At 43.0% G+C, this 20,725-nt stretch overlaps 1 protein-coding gene across 21 annotated transcripts in view; it reads right to left on the bottom strand.

Annotated features, from left to right (window-relative positions):
* The window catches only part of ZNF536 (zinc finger protein 536), a 444,743-nt gene that overhangs the window by 225,738 nt on the left and 198,280 nt on the right, over positions 1 to 20,725 (bottom strand). For all 21 annotated transcript variants that reach the window (XM_087877031.1, XM_060681614.2, XM_087877037.1 and 18 more), the window contains one exon: positions 3,690 to 5,861. In XM_087877031.1, the coding sequence (XP_087733157.1) occupies positions 3,690 to 5,859 (2,170 nt within the window). In that variant the 5' untranslated portion in view covers positions 5,860 to 5,861. The remainder of the gene's footprint in view (positions 1 to 3,689; positions 5,862 to 20,725) is intronic.

Genomic DNA, 20,725 nt, shown 5'->3' with positions numbered 1-20,725 from the left:
GCCTTGGAGAGATTCGAACCAGCAGAAATTGCAGGAAGCTGTGTTAAAGACAGGGTGCACTAAACCACTGTACTATCAAGGCTCTTAGCCACTGAGCCACCGCTTCCCTTTATAAATGGTAAATCTCATAAATTGACTAAGGTCCAGAAATGCAGCTGGGTTTTGTTGTCTTTTTTTAAAATAGAGGGAATTTAAAGAGCAAAATATTCTCTAAATTCCCCAGGATAAAAGAAGATTAAAGATGCATGAATTATTTTCATGTATGGTTAGAAACTTTGCACCATAGTTTTCCTAATCATTGGAGTGGACTACAGGCTCAGAAAGCTATAAACCTGGCCAGTTTTGAAAAAGACAAAGCAAGTTCAGAGACGAGAGGTTCAGTCAGGAAAAATCCCTACCCTTCTCTCTGTATCCAGAGACTGTGTTTGGCATGTATAGCAAGCAAGTGATTTCATAGATGGACAGACCATTAATTTGGCCAGGAGACTGCTGTGGCCCAGGTTATCTATGGTTTTACCCAGCGGTGGACAACATCTAAAGGCAGCTGCTGTGGCACCTCTCACCACTGGCAAAGAATGATGGAAATTGGAGATTGAAAACATCTGTCAAGCACAGCTGCCCATCCCTGACCTTGGGAGACAGGAGGAAGAGTCCAGCCTAGACCACGCTCTGATAAATTACATTTGGGTCCAAAAGAGGAAAGGTTGGAGAAATTGTACAATGGAGGTAGTATTAGTATTCATGGTTGGTGCTTCTTATCTGGACTATCTCAAAGGCCTGATAGTTACAGCTGGGGGAGTGGGGGAAAACAATGTATTTGATTGGTATTTTTGATGCTCAAAACTGGATATTGTTCTGGTCCAGATTCAACCAGAAAGGAACAGAAGAAGCAAAAATGAGTTTCTTTCCACCCCAAAAAAAAAAAGGCCATTTTGGGGGGATTTACCCACCAAGCCTATAATCAAATTAGACTGATTTCAAGGATCTCTTTGAACAAGAGTCAAGAAAAGGACTCTTGGATAGCCTGGATAGCTCAGCAGACTAATGCACTGTAATTTAATTCCAGCTGTCTGCAATTAGTAAGTTCGAATCTCGCCAGGCTCAAGGTTGACTCAGCCTTCCATCCTTTCTAAGGTAGGTAAATTGAGGACCCAGTTTGTGGGGGCAATAAGCTGACTTTGTATAAAATATACAAAAGTATGAAGGCTATTGCTTAACGCATTGTAAGCCGCCCTGAATCTCCGGAGAAGGGCGGCATATAAATCAAATTAAAAAAAAAAAAAGAGCCCAATGAGATTTCAAGAGGGCATTTGTATCTTCTTCATAAGAAACTCAAATAAAAATAGCCAAAGGCTCTGTTTGTTTGTTTGTTTGTTTGTTTGTTTGTTTGTTTTTCTCACTTCTTCTAAAGCAACTTTTCTCAACCTTGACTGCTTTAAAAAGCTCCATTGCTCCTACACAGAGGGTTTTTTTTTTTTTTTAGAAGAGATTGGATGACCGTTTGTAAGGTCGGGGGTGGGCTGCTGAGGGTTCACAGGGGTTCGGGAGAACCTCTAGCTAAGATTCTGTGCAGTTCGGAGAACCCCCCAAATCCCACTCCTGGCTGGCCCCACCCACCCCTCCCCACCTCTCCCAGGAGTCCCCACGGATGCAGGTAAGTGCTGGGCATGCACAGAGGCTCGGAGAGGGTGAAAAACGGGCTTACCGGAAGTTCAGGAAAGCCAGAAATGGGCCCATTTCCAGCCTCCAGAGGGCCTCCAGAGCCTGGGGAGGCCGTTTTTGCCCTCCTGGAGGCTTAAGGAAAGCCTCCGGAGCCTGGGGAGGACAAAAACACACACACACACCCCGCCGTGGTGCAGGAAGCTGATTAGGCCATGCCCACCATGGCTACACCCACCCAGCAACCGGGCAGAGAACCCCTGCCCGGTTTTTGAAACCCATCCCTGTGTAAGGCCCCTTCCAACTCTATTATTCTGTTAAAAGTCTGGCCTGCAACTCCCAGAATTCCCCATTCAGAATGGGAGTTGCAGTCCGCACATCTTAAAGTTGCTCAGGTGGAGAAACGCTGTTCTAAAGCATATCCTGATCAAAGGAAGTGCAAAGAAGAACAACTAAGATGATTAAAGGCCTGGAGACTAAAACATGTAAAGGAGGGGTGGCCAGGCGAGGAATGACTGGGAAGGGAGGGCGAGGGGTGGGGTGGGGCCAGCCAGTGATGGGACAGGGAGCCGCAGCAGAAGGCCCAAAGAGCTACATGCGACTCCCGAGCCGCGGGTTGCTGACACCCGCCTTAAAGCAATCTAAGCGACTAGATCGTGTAAAAAACCAGTCCTCTCATTCATTCTGGCATAGGATTTCTGCATGCCTTTGATGACAAATATATCCTACAGGAGGCCAGAATTCTAAGAGGTGTCGGAGGGTTTCCTGGGTATTTAAACAACAGTGTTAATCACTATAGGAATTCATGGAATGCAGAGGACAGATTTATAGGTCTTAAGAAGTGTGGGTGGGTGGGGGGGGCTTACAGATTTATTATAAGCCACCTCCCCAAACTAACTCTTTTATATAAATCTGGTCTCAGAAATGGAGGATACTGGAGCATGACAAGAGCGGCAAAAATAAACTGGCATCTACTTAATAACTGTAACAGTGGATTGCCTTCAATGCTAAAATATTTATTGAAAGCCAGGGAGGGGGTGAGCACCAAAAAAAGAACAGCCTGCTATCAGATCTTTAACAGTGGGCAATGTAATGCCTAAAGGCCTCTCGAACTGTCTTTCATTTTCTAGACTTAATGGCTGATTGCAGAAATCAATGTTGCCATTAGTAACAGAGTATTTGTTATGGCATGATTTCCTCCGTTGTTAGGTCTGCAGAATGATTACAATATTAGCGAGGTGCTTTTGTTATAAAAAGGGCTGGAGATATAACTTTCAATTTACTATCCATTAGCTCAAGAGTCCAGAAATGAGAGATGAGGCTAGAAATCTTACCTTTCTTTTTTTAAAAATATATATATATAAATAAATATATATATATATATATATTTGCCAATAAGGCTCAATATTGTTGAAGGCTTAAATGAAATATTACTTTGCTTTGCTTTTTTGTGCACAGCGGGCCCACGCTAAAACCAATGGGATATTTTTAAAACATGGTTTTATAAGGTTTAAAATGATTGCGGAAGACAAAAAATCGTCAATGGGAAGTCGGTTCCTTTCTAATGGATCCTTCCTATGATTCTCAGTCTCTGTGTATTCAGAATTTGGGGCTCACAGCTTTAAAGGGGCCCCACGTTTGTCCATATAAATAAACTGTATCTCACGATATAAGGATTTATCAAAACAGAAACGAGACCGATGTGGCTGGTGAGGCTAGAGGAGGAGAAATTATTCTGTACAGACAGACCAGCCAGATAGATTTGCATCCAAATTAAGTACAGTAAGATAAAAGCGATATAATATAGAAAATCCCCAGCTTATGGCCATAAATGAATCCAGAATTACAGTCGTAGGTTGTTTTGGTCATTAAGTGGGTCACCACAACGTCACACGTGATTTCATAACCTTTTTGCAGCAGTTGGTAACTGAATCACTATGGTTATTAAGTAAACATGGCGGTTATTGTCTGCAATGGGTGCAGTTTGGGAGCCCTTCAAAGAGGAGACACAACATGAAAAGCGGACGTACCTGAGGAAGAAGGCGAAGATGGATGGGGACTGTCTTCCTGAGCACTTCCTGTCTGTGAGAGGCCTCCACCCATCCCGCTTTCCTCAGTGATGTTGGAGGAGCCGGGCGTGGTTGATCGGCTGACTGACTGGGATTCCTGATCGCTTCCAGACCCACGGCGCTCATCGATGGTCCCCTGGAGAATCTCATCTTCCGCCTTCCTGTCCCTCTTGTGGACTCTGGAATGAACCACCACTTGGTGGTAGGTTCTGAAAACTCGCCCACAGTCGGGACACTCGGTGGGCTTCTCCTTCGTACCGCCATGGCTCTGCATGTTGTAGTCGAGCCCCGGATTCATACCGTGAGGCAGGAAATCTCTGCTCCCTTCCAGAGGGTCCAGTTTGTTTGACAAGTCTCTCTGATTGCCCATTTTAGTGCTGTGAACCAAATCAGCAGGCATTTTCTGCTTGGAACCATCTGCTCCTACTAACACATACTCCCGCTTCTCCTTATCAAACAGAACTCCGGCGTTTGCCAAAGGGTCTTCGTGGCTCCGCTGAATCTGGTGTTCTTTCGTCAGGAAACCGTGTTCCATGGCCATTCCCCTTGCCATGAGCTGCCAAGCTTGGTAGCTGTTCACAGGGTCCATCTCAGCAGCTTTGGCGGCAGCCTGCAACCTCTCTATGCAGCTCGATTTGAGTGGAGGCACAAGGTTAAGACAACCCAATAAGGAATGCTTGTCCCCTTCAGCCAGGCTATGTCCGATGCTAGCAATAGGAGACAGGAGCTTGCCCAGGACTTCACGTTCTTTCATGGGCAAATCCCCTTTACTGTAAGCCTGGTTTTGCTCGCTGAGACCAGCCTTGTCTGGGGGCAGGAAGCCACTCTGCAAACAGGACAAGTATCTGGAGTACAGGTTGGCATGAGCTTCCTGGGACATGCTCCCCACAGGCATGGGGACTTCTGAGTCACTGGCGGGTTTGTTTTTCACTGACAACTTGTTCAGGTGGACTTTCATGTGGTTCTTGAGGAACCATGGCTCCTTGAAGCGCCTCCCACAGATTTGGCAACAGTGCTCAAAAGAGTCCTTGTGCTTCCTCATGTGGCCTTTCAGGAACCAGGCTTGGCTGAAGACCTGGCCGCACACTTCACACCGGAATTCATTGGCCGCCTGCTCCCCGTTTCCATTGGAACCCTGGCCCTGAGCGGACTCGGCGGTGATGTGAGCTTTCTCCACGTGGCTGATCAGCTCCTCCTCCTGGGATGCTGCGAAGTCACACAACGTACACTTGTAAGGCTTGTGGAGGATCCGGATGTGCCGGTCCAGCTCCTCCCGCTTCTTGAACTTCCCTTTGCAAAAGGTACATCTAAACCCAGCAGCCGTGGCAACCACTTCTTCCTGGATGCTGGCAGGTTTTGGAGAGGGAACCGGGTTAGAAATATCAGGGGTGCTGTGGTTTGTGGACATGGGTACGTTGCAATTAGCCAGAGGAACAGGCTGAGTGTGAGGGTGGGCTTTGACATCAGACCTGGGTTGTAGGAGGCTGCTTTTCATCTGCTTGTCCCTCAGGATGGCCCGTTCTTCCAACTCATGCAAGAGCCGGTTCTCTTCTCGGACCCGCCCGCGGCCTTTGCCCAGGTTTCCAAGCTTGTGAGTACGCAGGTGTATCTTCAAGTTTCCCTTCTGAGCTGCTCTGTGGTCACAATAGGGGCACTTAAATGGTTTCTCCCCAGTATGGGTGCGCATGTGTAGTGACAGGATGCTGTTAAACCGAAAGCGCTTTCCGCACAGGGGACATGGGTATTTCCTGTTCTTCCTAGCATCGTCCTCTATGTCACTCATCTGAGACATGATGCCTAGGTTTTGTCCATTTAAGAACTGCTGTAGATCTACCCTCCCGTTTAAACTGGTATCGACTTCCCGGTTGAGTTGATTGGCCAAGAGGGCCATCTGACTGCTGATAGGCTGGTTGGCTAACGAAATGTGGCTCTTGTCTTCTAGAAGTGCCACCGCCTTTTCCTCAGGGCTCTGTCTGGTTTGAAGCTCAGGAAAGGCATGAGTGAGCTGGGAAGTGATCTGGTGCAACTTCTGACTCATTGAATACTGGCCATTGAGCAGGGAGCTGTTGAGGTGGGCCTCGGCTTCTGGTCCCGCTGAAGAAACACCAAGGCACAGACTAGCTTCCTCCATTCCTGCAAACAAAAAGCAAAAAAAGAAGGGAAAATTTAGGTTTTCAAGTAGAACAGTTTCATCAGCGGATCTACGAAAGCACAAAAACCATATGCAATGTTCCTGTAGTCAATACTCAATAAATGTATATTAAATGTCAAGTGCATGGTGTACCATCACGATTGTTTTGTCTTAATTATACGAGGCCTTCATCACCCTGCATACTTTTTTTGATTGCTTGGATTAATTAGGCTTTTAAAACAAACACATTACCCTTTATAAAGTTATACCCAAACAAAAGTTATATTAGCCAGCACAGGTTTGGTAAAAACAGATCATGCCAAACCAATCTTATTTCATTCTTTGACAAAGTGACTAAATTAGTAGACCAGTGAAATGCTGTGGACATAATATATTTAGATTTCAGCAAGGCATTTGACAAAGTAGACTGCAACCTACTTCTTGGTAAACTAGAAAAATGGGAGATAGATAGCGTCACCACCAGATGAATTTGTAAGTGGCTGACCAACTGTACTCAATGTGTAGTCCTTAATGGTACTACATCTACATTGAGGCAAGTAAGCAGGGGAGTACCACAAGGTTCTGTCTTAGGCCCAATACTCTTCAATATGACTAAGATGAAGGAATAGAAGGGGAACTCATCAAATTTGCAGATGACACTAAGCTGACAGGAGACAAGCTCAAGATCCCAAAAGATCTTGACAGACTTGAACAATGGGCCCTATCCAACAAACTGAAATTGAATGTGGAGAAAAGCCAAATTTTACACGTGGGCAGAAAAACCAAAGGTACAAGTACAGATTAGGTGAAACTTGGCTCAAATACAGTAACTGTGAGAGGGACCTTGGAATCCTAGTGGACGATCCCTTAAATGTGAATCAGCAGGGTGCAACAGCAGCCAAAAAAGCTAATACAATGCTTGGTTGTATAAATAGAGGCATAGAATCAAAATCACGTGAAGTATTAATACCGCTTTATAAAGCCTTAATAAGACCACACCTAGAATACAGCATCCAGTTATGGTCACCACATTACCAAAAAGATGTTGAGACTTTGGAAAAAGTGCAAAGAAGAGCAACTAAGATGACTACAGGCCTGGAGACTAAAATGTATGAAGAATGGTGCAGGATCTGGGTTTGGCTAGTCTAGAGAAAAGAAGGACTACAGTGGACATGATAGCAATGTTCCAGTATCTGAGGGGCTGCCACAAAGAAGAGGGGGTCAATTTAGTTTCCAAAGCACCAGAGGACAGGACAAGAAACAATGGGTAGAAACTAATCAAGGAGAGAAGCAACCTGGAATTGAGGAGAAACTTCCTAACAGTGAGAACAATTAACCAGTGGAACAACTTGCCTCCAGAAATTTTGGATGCTTCATCACTGGTTTTAAGAAGAGACTGGACAGTCACTTGTCTGAAATGGTATAGGGTATAGGCTGGACTAAAAGACCTCCAAGGTCCCTTCCAGACCTGTCCTGATTGATTGATTGATGGATGGATGGATGGATTGATTGATTAATTGAATATCTACCGTGTTTCCCCAAAAATAAGACCCTGTCTTATATTTTTATGAACCCTGAAATAAGTGCTTGGCCTTATTGCCATGCACTCAAAAGCCTGATTGGGCTTATTATCAGGGGATGTCTTATTTTGGGGAAAACAGGGTAGTCGCATTAAGCTTTCAACATCACCAGGCCCCTTCTTGGGATGCCACACCTGTTTACATTTGCCGATCTATATACACGAGAATGGCGATGCCTCTTGCTCCCTGCCCCTTTTAAAGAAACAAAAATAGAAACCCATTTATAAAACTTTCAGTCCCATTAAGCATATTCAATAAATTCCACATTCTCCAATGATAAATATGGTTTTATGATCTGATTGGTGTTATGGGGGGGGGGGTGGTTGGGTGGAGAGATGGCATGATATTTACTGGTACACAATAAAACAAGATAATGTTTGGGGGAAAAATAAAGTAAAGGACAAGCTTTCGAACAATAAAAAGGATTTTGCTTTAGTCAACAAAAAGTGCGGTAATATCTCATTAAGCTGATTAGTATGCGACTTAGAAACAGTACTAGGTGCTGTAACACATGATTATAATCATAAAAATCCTTCAGTGTTTGCAAGTAAGCATTAACGAGGTATATTAAATTTTAAGGAGACTGCGACTAGCAGCTTCGCAAGCCTCTGAGATTAAGATTTAACCCTTCTGTTCCAAAGCAATTGTTCCTCCGTCATTTAAACAGGGCATCCATCTAAAGAGACCATCAATTTCCTTCTTTACTCGTCGAGCGAATTCATTCAATATTTAGGCAAAACCTGCTTGGGTTTGTAGCTCCATTACTAAATTCCTTTTGCAACTGGGCAAAAGAAAGAGCCGAAAGGACACTGATTATTTTAAAAGAGCTCTCTTTGAAGACTCGATAAAAGCCAATTAAAAGCCAGGGAAGGTGTCACAGAAAGCTTCAACAAGTTTAAGAATTTTTAATAACTTCCTCAATATACAGTAATGAGTATAAATGGTACCTACAAAGTTGGCACTGCAGAAAATTAGAACTCCAAGCTGTTTGTTAAACAACGGCACACAGGACCGGTCAGCATAATTGTCCCTACTAATAACCATCCCTCCTCGCTATATATTCCGAGAAGGCAAAAAGGCATTTGCAAAAACTCAGTCGCTAGTGTTGCTTCTAATATGCTCTCAGAAAAGGATGGGAAGCGATCAAGTGAAACATATGGAGGGTTGACCCTCTCAGCTTCCTTCAGTCTTTCACACTATAAAAATGCCAACATTTCTTCACGATGAATGGAGTACTTAATCCTTTGCAAACTGTTCAGGTGTTCAACCCGTTCATAGAGACTGACAAACAGATTCCATTTTAGTACAGAACAGAAGTTATGAACCTTCACCCTAAGTGTCAGTAATCAAGAATCAAGATCACGTGAAGATAGAATCAAGATCACGTGAAGCATTAGTACCCTTTTTATAAAGGGAGACCACACTTGGAATACTGAATCCAGTTTTGGTCATCACGATATAAAAAAGCTGTTGAGATTCTGGAAAGAGTGCAAAGAAGAGGGACAAAAATGGTTAGGTGCAGTGGTGGAATTCAAGTAATTTAACAACCGGTTCTCTGCCCTGATGATTTCTTCCAACAACCAGTTTGCCAAACTGCTCAGAAAGTTAACAACCGGTTCTCCCGAAGTGGTGCGAACTGGCTGAATCCCAACACTGGTTAGGTGGCTGGAGGCTAAAACATATGAAGAACAGTGGCAGGAATTGGATACGTCTAGTCTAGTGAAAAGAAGGACTAGGGACACACGATATTGGGAGGTTGCCACAGAGAAGAAGGGAGTCAACCTATTTTTCAAAGCACCAGAAGGCAAGATAAGAAACAATGGGTGGAAACTCATCAAGGAGAGAAGCAACCTGGAATTGAGGAGAAACTTCTTAACAGTGAGGACAATTAACCATGAAACAGATTGCCTTCAGAAGTTCTGGGTATTCCATCACTGGAGGCTTTTAAGAAGAGACTGGACAGCCATTTGTCTGAAATGGCACAGGTTCCCCTGTTCGAGCTAGGGTTGGACTTGAAGGCCTCCAAAGTCCCTTCCAGATCTGTTATTCTATGCTCTACATTTTTTTCAAAATTATTATTTTTTTTTATGGGACCTTGAGGGATGGGGTGCCACTTTGCCAGAATAAGGTTTTAGGGACGTTGGGGTTCCCCACACTATAGTTCAAGTCATTCTGGCTGTTTGGTCAACGGTAAGAGATGTTGGGAGCTGTATATCAACCACAAAGGCACACCATATTGACTTTAAATCTATTAATGATTTACAGTCCTTTTCTCACCAAAATGTCAAGGGTTCTTCTTACTTCTAATCCCATGACTCCAATCTAGAATGAGGAGGTCCCTGCATTAACAGCAGTTCAGTTTGAAGCTCATATTTTGAGAGTGATCACACTTATTTAGTTAGTTAGTTAGTTAGTTAGTTAGTTAGTTAGTTAGTTAGTTAGTTAGTTAGTTACTATGTATTAGATAATATATATTAGTATAAGCATGAATTCTCAGCCTTCCTGGACAAACCTTGTCAGCAGAAACAAACCATGTTGAAACGATTAATACAGTATCCGGGCTTGTAACAATGGTTTAATGTAGCTGTAAGGTAGATCCGAGCTAGAAAAAAGCTCTGCTTAGTATTTAGTTAAATAAGTTGCATCATGTCTTAAGTAGCAGTCTTCGATTAATGAACAATGCAACTTCAAACAATTTTTTTTTTAAGATGGTTATCTTAAAAACTAAACGTTATTAATCTGGCCAATAGAGGAAGCTGTGGTCAACCAATAGTAGAGGCAACATTTTCTAAATTCCTTGCCCAGTCACAGGAAGGGTGGGTGTTCGATCCTAAAGCTCCCTTTGTCTCATTTATGTTATAATAAGCCATGAAAATTAAATTTAGACTTCAGCTCCCTTTTTTTTTTCCAGCCACTGAAGGTTTTTTAGGAATGTCATCCCAGACAGCTTGGGGAAATGAGTTTATTGTGACATCCAAATATAAGCAATTATGCTTGAAAATAGATTCCATAAAAATACCATTAAAATATACTATTTATGAATCTTTTTTAAAGATTCCATTTTATTAGAAATCTGCTAAAACTGACCAACGCTTTTTTTTTTTTTTTACAGAATTTATTTTCTAAGTAGGAACTAAGATATATTTTTAAAAATCCCAACTGCCAGGGAGGAATGGAAAGAAATCTCCAACAGCCGAAATGTCTGCCTGTTTAGAATCCAGCAGCTCTAATGCCTCATTACAAGCTATTGTTAAGATTTGGGAAAGAAAGGTTTATAAAAGGTCTGTAATTTAAACGTTCTTAAAATAATTAAATTTAAGCCTACTCTATTTCCAAGTAAATTTACTGGACTTTCTTCTCAATAAATGGATTAAAAAAAAATGCAGCCTGGATGCTTAAAAGATTTGAGCTATAAAATTGGCTACATATACAATATCTGTGCCATAGACTTATTTATTGTTTATTCTGTTACATCTTCCAACATTTCATAGGCAGAAGCAGTATGGAACAGCCTCTGAATCTCTGAGTCCAGGGGTGAAATCTACTTACCTTCCCTACTGGTTCGGAAGTGCGCGTGCGTGCATCACATGCAATTTTGGACCCTCTGCACATGCTCAAAATCTTCTGCGTATGCGTAGAGGGTTAAAACCAGGAAGTAACGACATCCGGGTGGGTGGGCGGAGCCTCGTACTGCCGCTGCTACCAGTTCGCCGAACCACCCACCGCCACCGCTACCTGTTCGCCCAAACTGGTGCGAACCAGTAGCATTTCACCCCTGTCTGAGTCCCATTTCAAATCACAGAAGACGCTCCTCTGAAGGTTTTACATATATATTTTTTGTCAATCTGAAACCACGTGATTCCAGAAATTTGGGTGAGAAAGAATTATTTGCCCTGCAATGGATTATTCTGTACCATCTAAAATATATACCCCGAGAAATGAAACGGTAGCCTGAAATTTAGACTTTCCCAAATTAATGCATTTGGGAAAGATGGTGACCTTCCCATTTTGCAATTTAAATTTTCAGAGGGAGAAAAAAAAATGGAGAATTTGTGACTTAGGAATTGTTGAGTGATAGCTATTCTCAGCTCTGCTGTGGAGCCGTGTGGAGTGCGATGGCTGGACATTGTTATAAGTTGAATTGTTATAAGTTTATGGAAAAGAAAGTGCCAGAGTACAAAACTAGTCAGAACTTATCTTCACAATGTTAATATCTGACAAAAGGGGGGGGGACCTAGAAACTGATTAGTGAAAAGGTATAATAAATTAAGGACTAGCTCATATACATAAGATTACCGTATTTTTCAGAGTATAAGACGCTCCGGACTATAAAATGCACCTACCTTTTTTGGTGATGAAAACAAGAAAAAGAAATCTGCCTCTGCCTCCCAGCAATTTTGCCTCATTGCAGCAAACAGCAAACAGCCTGCTTTACTTTCATTTTCGTTTTCAGCATAGCTTGATTAGCACAAGAAAAAAAAATCTGCTGCCAGCAATTTACCTCCTTGCAGCAAGCAGCAGAGGCCCGCGCAAAACAGCTGAGAGTCGGGAGGCCGATCCAACAGACAATCAACTTGTGCTAATTAGGCTGTGCTGAAGCTGGAATGGACTGCTTCTTCTTGCTGCTTGCTGCAAGGAGGTAAATTGCTGGGAGGCAGAGGTCAAAGGGTGGGGGACAGTGGGTGGGTGGGGCTACATTCAATGTATAAGATACACCTAAATTTTCACTCCCTTTTGGGGGGGGAAAGGTCGTCTTATACTCTGAAAAATACGGTAATAAAAGCAAATGCAAAAGAGCCAGTTTGGTGTAGTGGTTAAGGCATTCAAGATAGAAAGTGAGTTCTAGCTTCATCTTAGGCACAAAGCCACAGTGTAACCTTGGGCCAGTCACTTTCTCTCAGCCCTAGGAAGGATGTAATGGCAAGCCCCTTCTGAAGAACCTGGCCAAGAAAACCACAAGGACTCATCCAGGTAGTCTCTTGAGAATTAAACATAATTGAACAAAAGAAAAAAGAGTGAAGGGGGGGGAATGCAAAAAAGGGGAATTAACCAGAAGGGAACGTTCTATGACCTTAAAATACAGAGTCAGTGTGCCCCACAGCCAAAGTTGACTGACCTTGCCTTGCATCATCTAGAAAATATTCTGACCTCCAGGCATATAAAATTGTTCAGCTGGGCTGGATTTATGAATATTTTGAGTGCAGGAAGAAGCAAGTCCCACTTTTTGCACTGTTCCAGTCAGTCAGCCTGTATGAATGTTCAAAAGAGCACAGCTGGCAGCGTGGAAGCTTCTGGTGCTAATATGGAGTTGGGGACTTTCTGGAACGCTGACAACAGCTTTCTCTCCAGATCATAGCGATTCAAAGCCGTTTTCGAACTTGAGCAACTCTCCAGTGGGTCTGACTGTGGCAGGCTTATGGAAGGGAGGGCAAAATTTGGTTAAATCAGATTCCTATGGTCGAGACCAGCAACTGCTTAGCTAAGGTTGATACGAAAAGAGCTACAAAGATGATTAGGGGACTGGAGGCTAAAACTTATAAAGAGCAGTTGCTGGAATTGGGTATGTCTAGTTTTTTGTTTTTTGTTTTTAATTTGATTTATATGCCGCCCTTCTCCGGAGACTCTCCGCGGCTTACAATGCGTTAAGCAATAGCCTTCATTCTTTTGTATATTTTTATACAAAGTCAGCTTATTGCCCCCACAAACTGGGTCCTCATTTCACCTACCTTAGAAAGGATGGAAGGCTGAGTCAACCTTGAGCCTTGGAGAGATTCGAACCAGCAGAAATTGCAGGCAGCTGTGTTAATAACAGGGTGCACTAAACCACTGTACTATCAAGGCTCATCCAAGAGCCTTGAAGAAAAGAAGGACTAGGAGAGACACGATAGCAGTGTTCCAATATCTCAGAGGCTGCCACAAAGAAGAGGGAGTCAAGCTATTTTCCAAAGCACCTGAGGGCAGGACAAGAAGCAAAGGGTGGAAACTAATCAAGGAGAGAAGCAACTTAGAACTAAGGAGAAATTTCCTGACAGTGAGAACAATTAATCAGTGGAACAACTTGCTACCAGAAGTTGTGAATGCTCCAACATTGGGTGCTTTTAAAAAGAGATTAGACAAACATTTGTCTGAAATGGTATAGGGCAGTGATGTCTAACCTTTTTGTTGTCATGTGCTGAAAGCACGTGTGTGCATGCATGACAGCACACAAGCGCTCCATGGCTTAGGGCCGGGGTATTTATGAGACCGCCTTCTGCCACCAATAGCCTCCCACCGTCCAGTACGCTCGCACAGAGTGGGCCTCCTCAGGGTGCCGTCCGCCAGACAATGTCGGCTGGCGACCCCCAGGGGGAGAGCCTTCTCTGTGACGGCGCCCACCCTCTGGAACAACCTTCCCCCAGAGTTACGTACAATAACGGACCTCCGGATTTTTCGTTGGGCCCTGAAAACCTATTTATTTCAACTAGCTGGGCTGGCTTGAGTTAAATTTTAAATTGATTTTAAATTGGGTTGTTTTAATTTACGGCCAAAATATTTAATTATTTTAATACTGTTTTTAAATTTTGTATGCTCTGTTTTTTACTTTGGCTGTTCACCGCCCTGAGTCCTATTTGGAGAAGGGCAGTATAGAAATGGAAACAAATAAATAAATAAATAAATAAATAAATAAATAAATAAATAAATAAATAAATAAATAAATGCGTGCCGACACCCACAATGCAATGCGGCCCCTCTCATGCATGCGCACTCAACCCCCTCCCCACTCTCCCCGTGCATGCGTGCGCAACCTCCATCCTGAAAATCAGCTGGCTGGCAGGAGGCACGCATGCACAGTGGAGCTGAGCTGGGCGACGGCTCGTGTGCCCGCAGAGAGGGCTCTGCGTGCCAGCTGTGCCATAGGTTCGCCATCGTGGGTATAGGATTTCCTGCCCGAGCAGGGGGTTGGACTAGAAGACCTCCAAGGTCCCTTCCAACTCTGTTAGTCTGTTACTCCTATTAAGAAATACAGGGCACCAGATTTCTGAACCTATTCAGGGTCATTAAGCAGCTGTAAACATTATTACAAAAATAAACCAGAGATTTCATGCTTACATTTTAGCCCAGAGCTGGGTGTGCTGAGCTAGTGTTTGGTTTTTTGTTTTAAGAAAAAAAAAACTCTAACAATCAACGCTGGCGACATTTGGGCATCCAAACATATTACATCAGAAATGTTATTGCACTGCGCAGGATACAGAGTGGTTTATCTGCCAGATTATTAATAAATAAAATATGTGGCAGTATGGCTGCCTTGTTTTTCGTTAATACATGTATAGACAACGCAAGGAATGTATAGCATAGTGGAAAGAGTTAAAATTTGGCTGATTTAGAATCAGAAAAAGGGGCCTATTTATCTTTAATGGCTTATTCCAGCCAATAGCTGGTGCCCAGCTGATTTGATACCATATTTTTATATGTTCATTTCAAAAGCTGCCTTTCTTTGAAATTCTTAAACCGATCCTTATTTGAACCTCAGATGAGAAGTTAAAGTTGAGTGTAGCTACATAAGTTTTATCTTCCAGCAACTGCTACAAGTAAGAATAAATGGCAAAACCGGTCATATTCTTTAATAATGGTGGTAATATTAATGATTAGGATAATGACAGAGATGGATATAACTAAATCAGAAAGATATGTCAAGACATTGTTATAATGTAGCCTCTGGGCCAAGGGATTTCAAGATTTAAGAGTGGAATCGAGTTGTTGGGACCAACATTAAACTTTCCAAAAAGTCATCTGAGCTAATCAACAATTAGCTAGTTGCTGACAAAACTCAGCATTCTAAAATTATTCCTTAAATTTGTGTAACAATCTGGTTCATTTCCATGGCATCTCACATACAAATTTACCATATTCCCCAGCACTGCATATTGCAGGTGATAGTCAGCCATCTATACTGTAGGGTGTCAAGTAATCATACTTGAAAATTAAAAGAAAAATATTTTAAAAGCTGACAAGATGCTTAGCTATTCAGCATCTCATAAGAATATCTCAATTACCTACAACATGGCACTGTATACATAGTTGAAAACAAGTAATAGATAAGTGCCAGAAAAGTTTAGGCCATCAGGGGGGGGGAAAAAACATAACTCTTGAACAGCAAACTCATCTTAAGGTGGTTGTTTTTGGGTTTTTTAAAAAAATCCCTTGATCAGTGAAAAATACTAATCACAGTTGTGATTGCACTAGCATCACCAAAATCTAACTCAGGAGTAATTTGAAGCAATCATTGAATTAAAGTTGGAATTAACACACAATCAGTGTTCAAACAATAATGTGATTGCCTTTTACTTTTTCTGCGATAGTTTTATTAAGTTTATCAAAAGATAAAATACGAAAGGAAGTGAAAGTAGTAGAAAAAATGGGGGAGGAAAAAGGGAAGAGAAAGAAGTGTAAGGTAAAGGGGGGAAAGTAATGAAAAATAAAGATTCCAACTCTTTTTGTAGTGCAGTAGAGCCCTGGTGGTGCAGCAGACTAAAGCACTGTTATTAACATCAGCTGCCTGCAATTACTGCAAGTTCAAATCTCACCAGGCTCAAGATTGACTCAGCCTTCCATCCTTTCTAAGGTAGGTAAAATGAGGACCCGGATTGTGGGGGCAATAAGCTGACTTTGTATAAAATATACAAAAGTATGAAGGCTATTGCTTAACGCATTGTAAGCCTCCCTGAGTCTCCGGAGAAGGGCGGCATATAAATCAATTTTTTTAAAAAAAATGAGATAGTAGCATTCATCTCAACTTTTACATACTAACACATACAGTCATTTCTATAACCACAAACTTATCTAACCAGCAAAACTCAAGGTTAACTTTTGAATAACTCAAAAGAGATTTTGTTTGTAGTGTTACTTCTCAGGAACATCAGCTCTGATATAAACCATCAAATAGGTATACAAACATTCCTAAACTGCAAGCATACCATCAGATCAGGTGAGTTGGATTGTTGCCAGTTTGCCGGTTCAACAAAATAACATTTTGGCTCTTTCATCTCCTCCGGGTCTTAGTTCCCTTGCTCCTACTACTGCTTAGGTCAAATGCTTGTACCTGGTGTTGAGAATTTTGGCATTTGTCCCATAACAAAAAGAGAGGAACTTGCAAAGTCCATAAATTCCCTTTGACCTCAACTGTTGAAACATCTGTTGGGTTGAGTCACAAGCTGCTTGTTGGCCAAGTTTGACAGCAACAATGCCTGTTGTGCATTATCTCTCTCGGTAGTAGGTGTCGGTGGAATAAATAGCTGTGTTTCAAACGACAAAGCAATGTTTTTATAAACAAATCTGAAGGTGATACTCTACAACATGCTGGGGAAAAAAATGATGGTTAAAAAAAACAAAGGTGGCATATCTAATTTGGGATCCTTGTAGGTATGTGATAATGATGGGGGCTACATCTTAATAAAACATTATGTTCTAAAGAAGTATATTTACTGTACATTGCATTCATAATTAGATTTTTAAAAAGCACTTCTTTGTTTTTTGAAGAACACTGTATATTTCAAAAGAGAACTGAATGTTCCATAGTGATTCTGGGACGGTAGCAATTTCAGATGGGTGTGTTGACTCCTGACAACTGCCTGGATGAGTCCCTACAGCAGGGGTCTGCAACCTTAAATACCCAAAGAGCCATTTGGACCCGTTTCCCACAGAAAAGAAAACACCGGGAGCCACAAAACCTAGGTGGGCGTGGCCAACTCGATGTCACTCACTTCCACCAGTCACATGACACCCCGCTAGCCATGCCTACCCATTAGGCAGAGAACCGGTTGTTAAAAAACACCAGGAACCACACAATCCTTTTGACATATCTCTCTCTCCCCCTCCCTCCCTCTCTCCCCCCTCTCTCCCCCTCTCTCTGTATCTCTCTCTCTCTGCCCTGGCCACTTCTCCATCCCCCGCCATCGCCCTTACCTTCTCAGGCCAGGTGAGGAGTAACTGGGAGGGGAGGGCGAGGGGCGGGGCCAGCCAACGGTGGGATCACCTGATAGAGAGCCACAGCGGTTGCTGACCCCTGCCCTACAGTTTTCTAGGCAGATTTTTAGGTCTTCCCTTCTTCCTACAGCTAAGAGAGAATGATTAGCCCAAGGTCACCCAGCTCACTTTGTGCCTAAAGCAAGACTAGAACTCACAGTCTCCAAGTTTCTAGTCTTATGCATAACTACTATACCAAGCTAACTCCCCCAGGCTTAGCATCTGTCCAGGGCACTTTTGATGTAATATTCCAGTTATTATAGTGCTTTTTTTTAAAGGGACATGAGCAGAGGGTATATGTCAGTGGTGGGGTTTATGTAAGACTCCCATCATTAGTTTACACCTGTTATTCCTCCTGAGCCCTCCTGAGTTCTTGTTTTCTTGTTTTATTTTATGTATCCTCAACCTCTTAAAACAATTTGTTACCCTTGGCAGCAGAGGAGATGTTTAGCCCATTGCAAAGGTTGAGGTACAGGGACGCAGTAGCTCATTGGCTAAGACGCTGAGCTTGTCGATCGAAAGGTCAGCAGTTCAGCGGTTCGAATCCCTAGTGCTGCGTAACAGGGTGAGCTCCCATTCCTTGTCCCAGCTTCTGCCAACCTAGCAGTTCGAAAGCACGTCAAAAATGCAAGTAGAAAAATAGGGACCAGCTTTGGTGGGAAGGTAACAGTGTTCCGTGTGCCTTTGGCATTTAGTTATGCCAGCCACATGACCACGGAGATGTCTTCGGACACTGCTGGCACTTCGGCTTTGAAACGGAGATGAGCACTGCCCATTAGAGTTGGGAACGACTAGCACATATGTGCGAGGGGAACCTTTACCTTTATTCCTCCTGAGACCTCCTACCATTCAGTTCTTGTTATATTGGGGCAACTTATCCTGAACCTCTTAAACCCTTGTTACCCTTGGCAGCAGAGGAGATGTTTAGCTGATTGCCAAGGTTGAGGTAAGATTTAATTGTAATATGACAATTCTGCTTTGACCAGATCCTTCTGCCCCATTGTTCCATTCTTGTGTATCTCCTTACACGTTCCTTAAGTTCTCCATGTAGCATGTGGCTTTAAAAAGACTGTGCATCCATGTGTTCCAAGAAAAAAGACAAAGAACAATATTGTGATGATCTTTTCCAGACAATAGGACTAAGAGCAAACAAGTGAGATAAGCATGGACACAAAGATTAAAGCTTCTCTTCCCAGGGCCATCACCATCAATCCAAGTTGCAATTCTCTGCCGTGGCTTTATTTTTTATCAATATAAGCCAGGAGGTCTGCTCATGGATCTCCCACTCCACAACTCTTTTATTTGCCAGAAGATAAGCTGGCAAATGCAGAATGGCACATCTGTTTTGACCCTAAAGGTGGGAGGGACATGCCTCTCTTTTCATTAGGAAGAACGGATTCTCGGGAGGCCTTCAGTTTCAGCACAAGATCAAAGGACAAGCAGCTTTCCTTACCTCCAAAATCATTCTTCATTTGTGCCTTCCTTGCAGATGCTCTGTAGTTGTGTATAAATATCTTTTTCAGAAATGAATTGGTTCAGAATTCCGAGGTTCAAACAGTAACCCCGCTGAGGAAACAGAAGCTTTCAAAAGCAGGAATGGGAAAGGGATGTAGTAAGAGATAATGACGTTGTCAGGATGTAGATGGATCAAGGGAGAAGGAGGAAAAAGAATGTAGGCATAAACAGCTAAGGAGTACGTGTCTGTCCGTCCATCCTTCCTTCCTTCCTTCCTTCCTTCCTTCCTTCCTTCCTTCCTTCCTTCCTTCTTTCCTTCCATCCATCCATCCATCCATCCATCCATCCATCCATCTTCTAAGGAAAAACAACTTTAGGCATCTATTTCCTTCCTGCAAATTTCACCAAAGGGAGAAACAGTGGTGGTATTCAGCCGGGTCTATCCGGTTCAGGCGAACTAGTAGCAGCTGCTGCGGGAGGCTCTGCCCACCCGCCCGGACTTCATCACGTCCCGTTTTCAACGCTCTGCGCGGTGGTGGCGCCTGTTGACAAAAATAGGATTGCCAACATAATTGCCAGCATCCAATGACGGATATGGAAGAAGAAGAAAAGAGGAGGAGGAGGAGGAGGAGGAGGAGGAGGAGGAGGAGGAGGAGGAGGAGGAGGAGGAGGAGGAGGAAGAAGAAGAAGAAGAAGAAGAAGAAGAAGAAGAAGAAGAAGAAGAAGAAGAAGAAGAAGAAGAAGAAGAAGAAGAAGAAGAAGAAGAAGCCTTGCTAGCATAACATTTATTAAGGGTGAACTACTTCCTGTCCTGTGAAACTATACCCTGTTTCTAAAACTCCGAATCTGTGCCCAAATTGCTTTTTAGGACAGGCATCACCAAAACAACAATGGAGAGAGTAAATCGAAAGACCCAATCTGCAGCTCCATCCAAACGATGATGAAAACTCTTGCCCATTTGTCCTAAGTTATAACATGTTTTTTTTATTATTATTTAAAGGAACAGGGAGAAAGGACAATTGGTGTTTAATTGTCATTCTGAAAACTGTTCTAAAGCAAGACTGTGAACTGCTAGGAGGCTTAACATCTAATTTATATTTTTGTTGTTACCCTTCTCATTCGGTTCAATGGAAAATAACTTCCTCTCCCTCCCCAAGGAAATATTTCAATGAAATTGGGGAGTGGGGGGCGGAGGGCTTTCTCATTGTGAATTGGCAATGGTATGCAGACAAGCATCCAGTCTTTCATTGTATAATCATCTCTTTCAAAAGATGACCGGATTGGCAGTCAGGGAGACCGCCCCCCCAAAAAAAGATAGCAAAAGGTTCAACAACTTTTTGTCAAATATCCACCTGCTAACCTAACAACAGGGACATGGTGGCTCAGTGGCTAAGACGCTGAGCTTGTCGATCGAAAGGTCGGCAGTTCAGCAGTTCGAATCCCTAGTGCCGCATAATGGGGTGAGCTCCCGTTACTTGTCCCAGCTTCTGCCAACCTAGCAGTTCGAAAGCACGTAAAAAATGCAAGTAGAAAAATAGGGACCACCTTTGGTGGGAAGATAATATCGAAACCTGACAACGGGCTGCGTTGGGACTCCTGGGAGGGGTGAGGCTTGATGGGTGGGCACTGCCAGGAGTGGGATTTGGGGGTTCTCCGAACTGCACAGAATCTTAGCTAGAGGTTCTCCCGAACCCTTGCAAACCCCTCAGCAGCCCACCCCCGTCTAGATGTGTTTGGACTAAAACTTCCAGTGCCAGCAGGCATGGCTTAGTGCATTCCTAACATATAGAGCAGTACATAACCCCCAATTGTTCCCATAGAACGACTCC

This window comes from Pantherophis guttatus, chromosome 11 (genome assembly GCF_059756535.1).
Source record: "Pantherophis guttatus breed Tessera chromosome 11, ASM5975653v1, whole genome shotgun sequence".
Classification (NCBI taxonomy): Eukaryota; Metazoa; Chordata; class Lepidosauria; order Squamata; family Colubridae; genus Pantherophis; species Pantherophis guttatus.
This window is presented reverse-complemented; position numbering and strand designations above follow the sequence as displayed.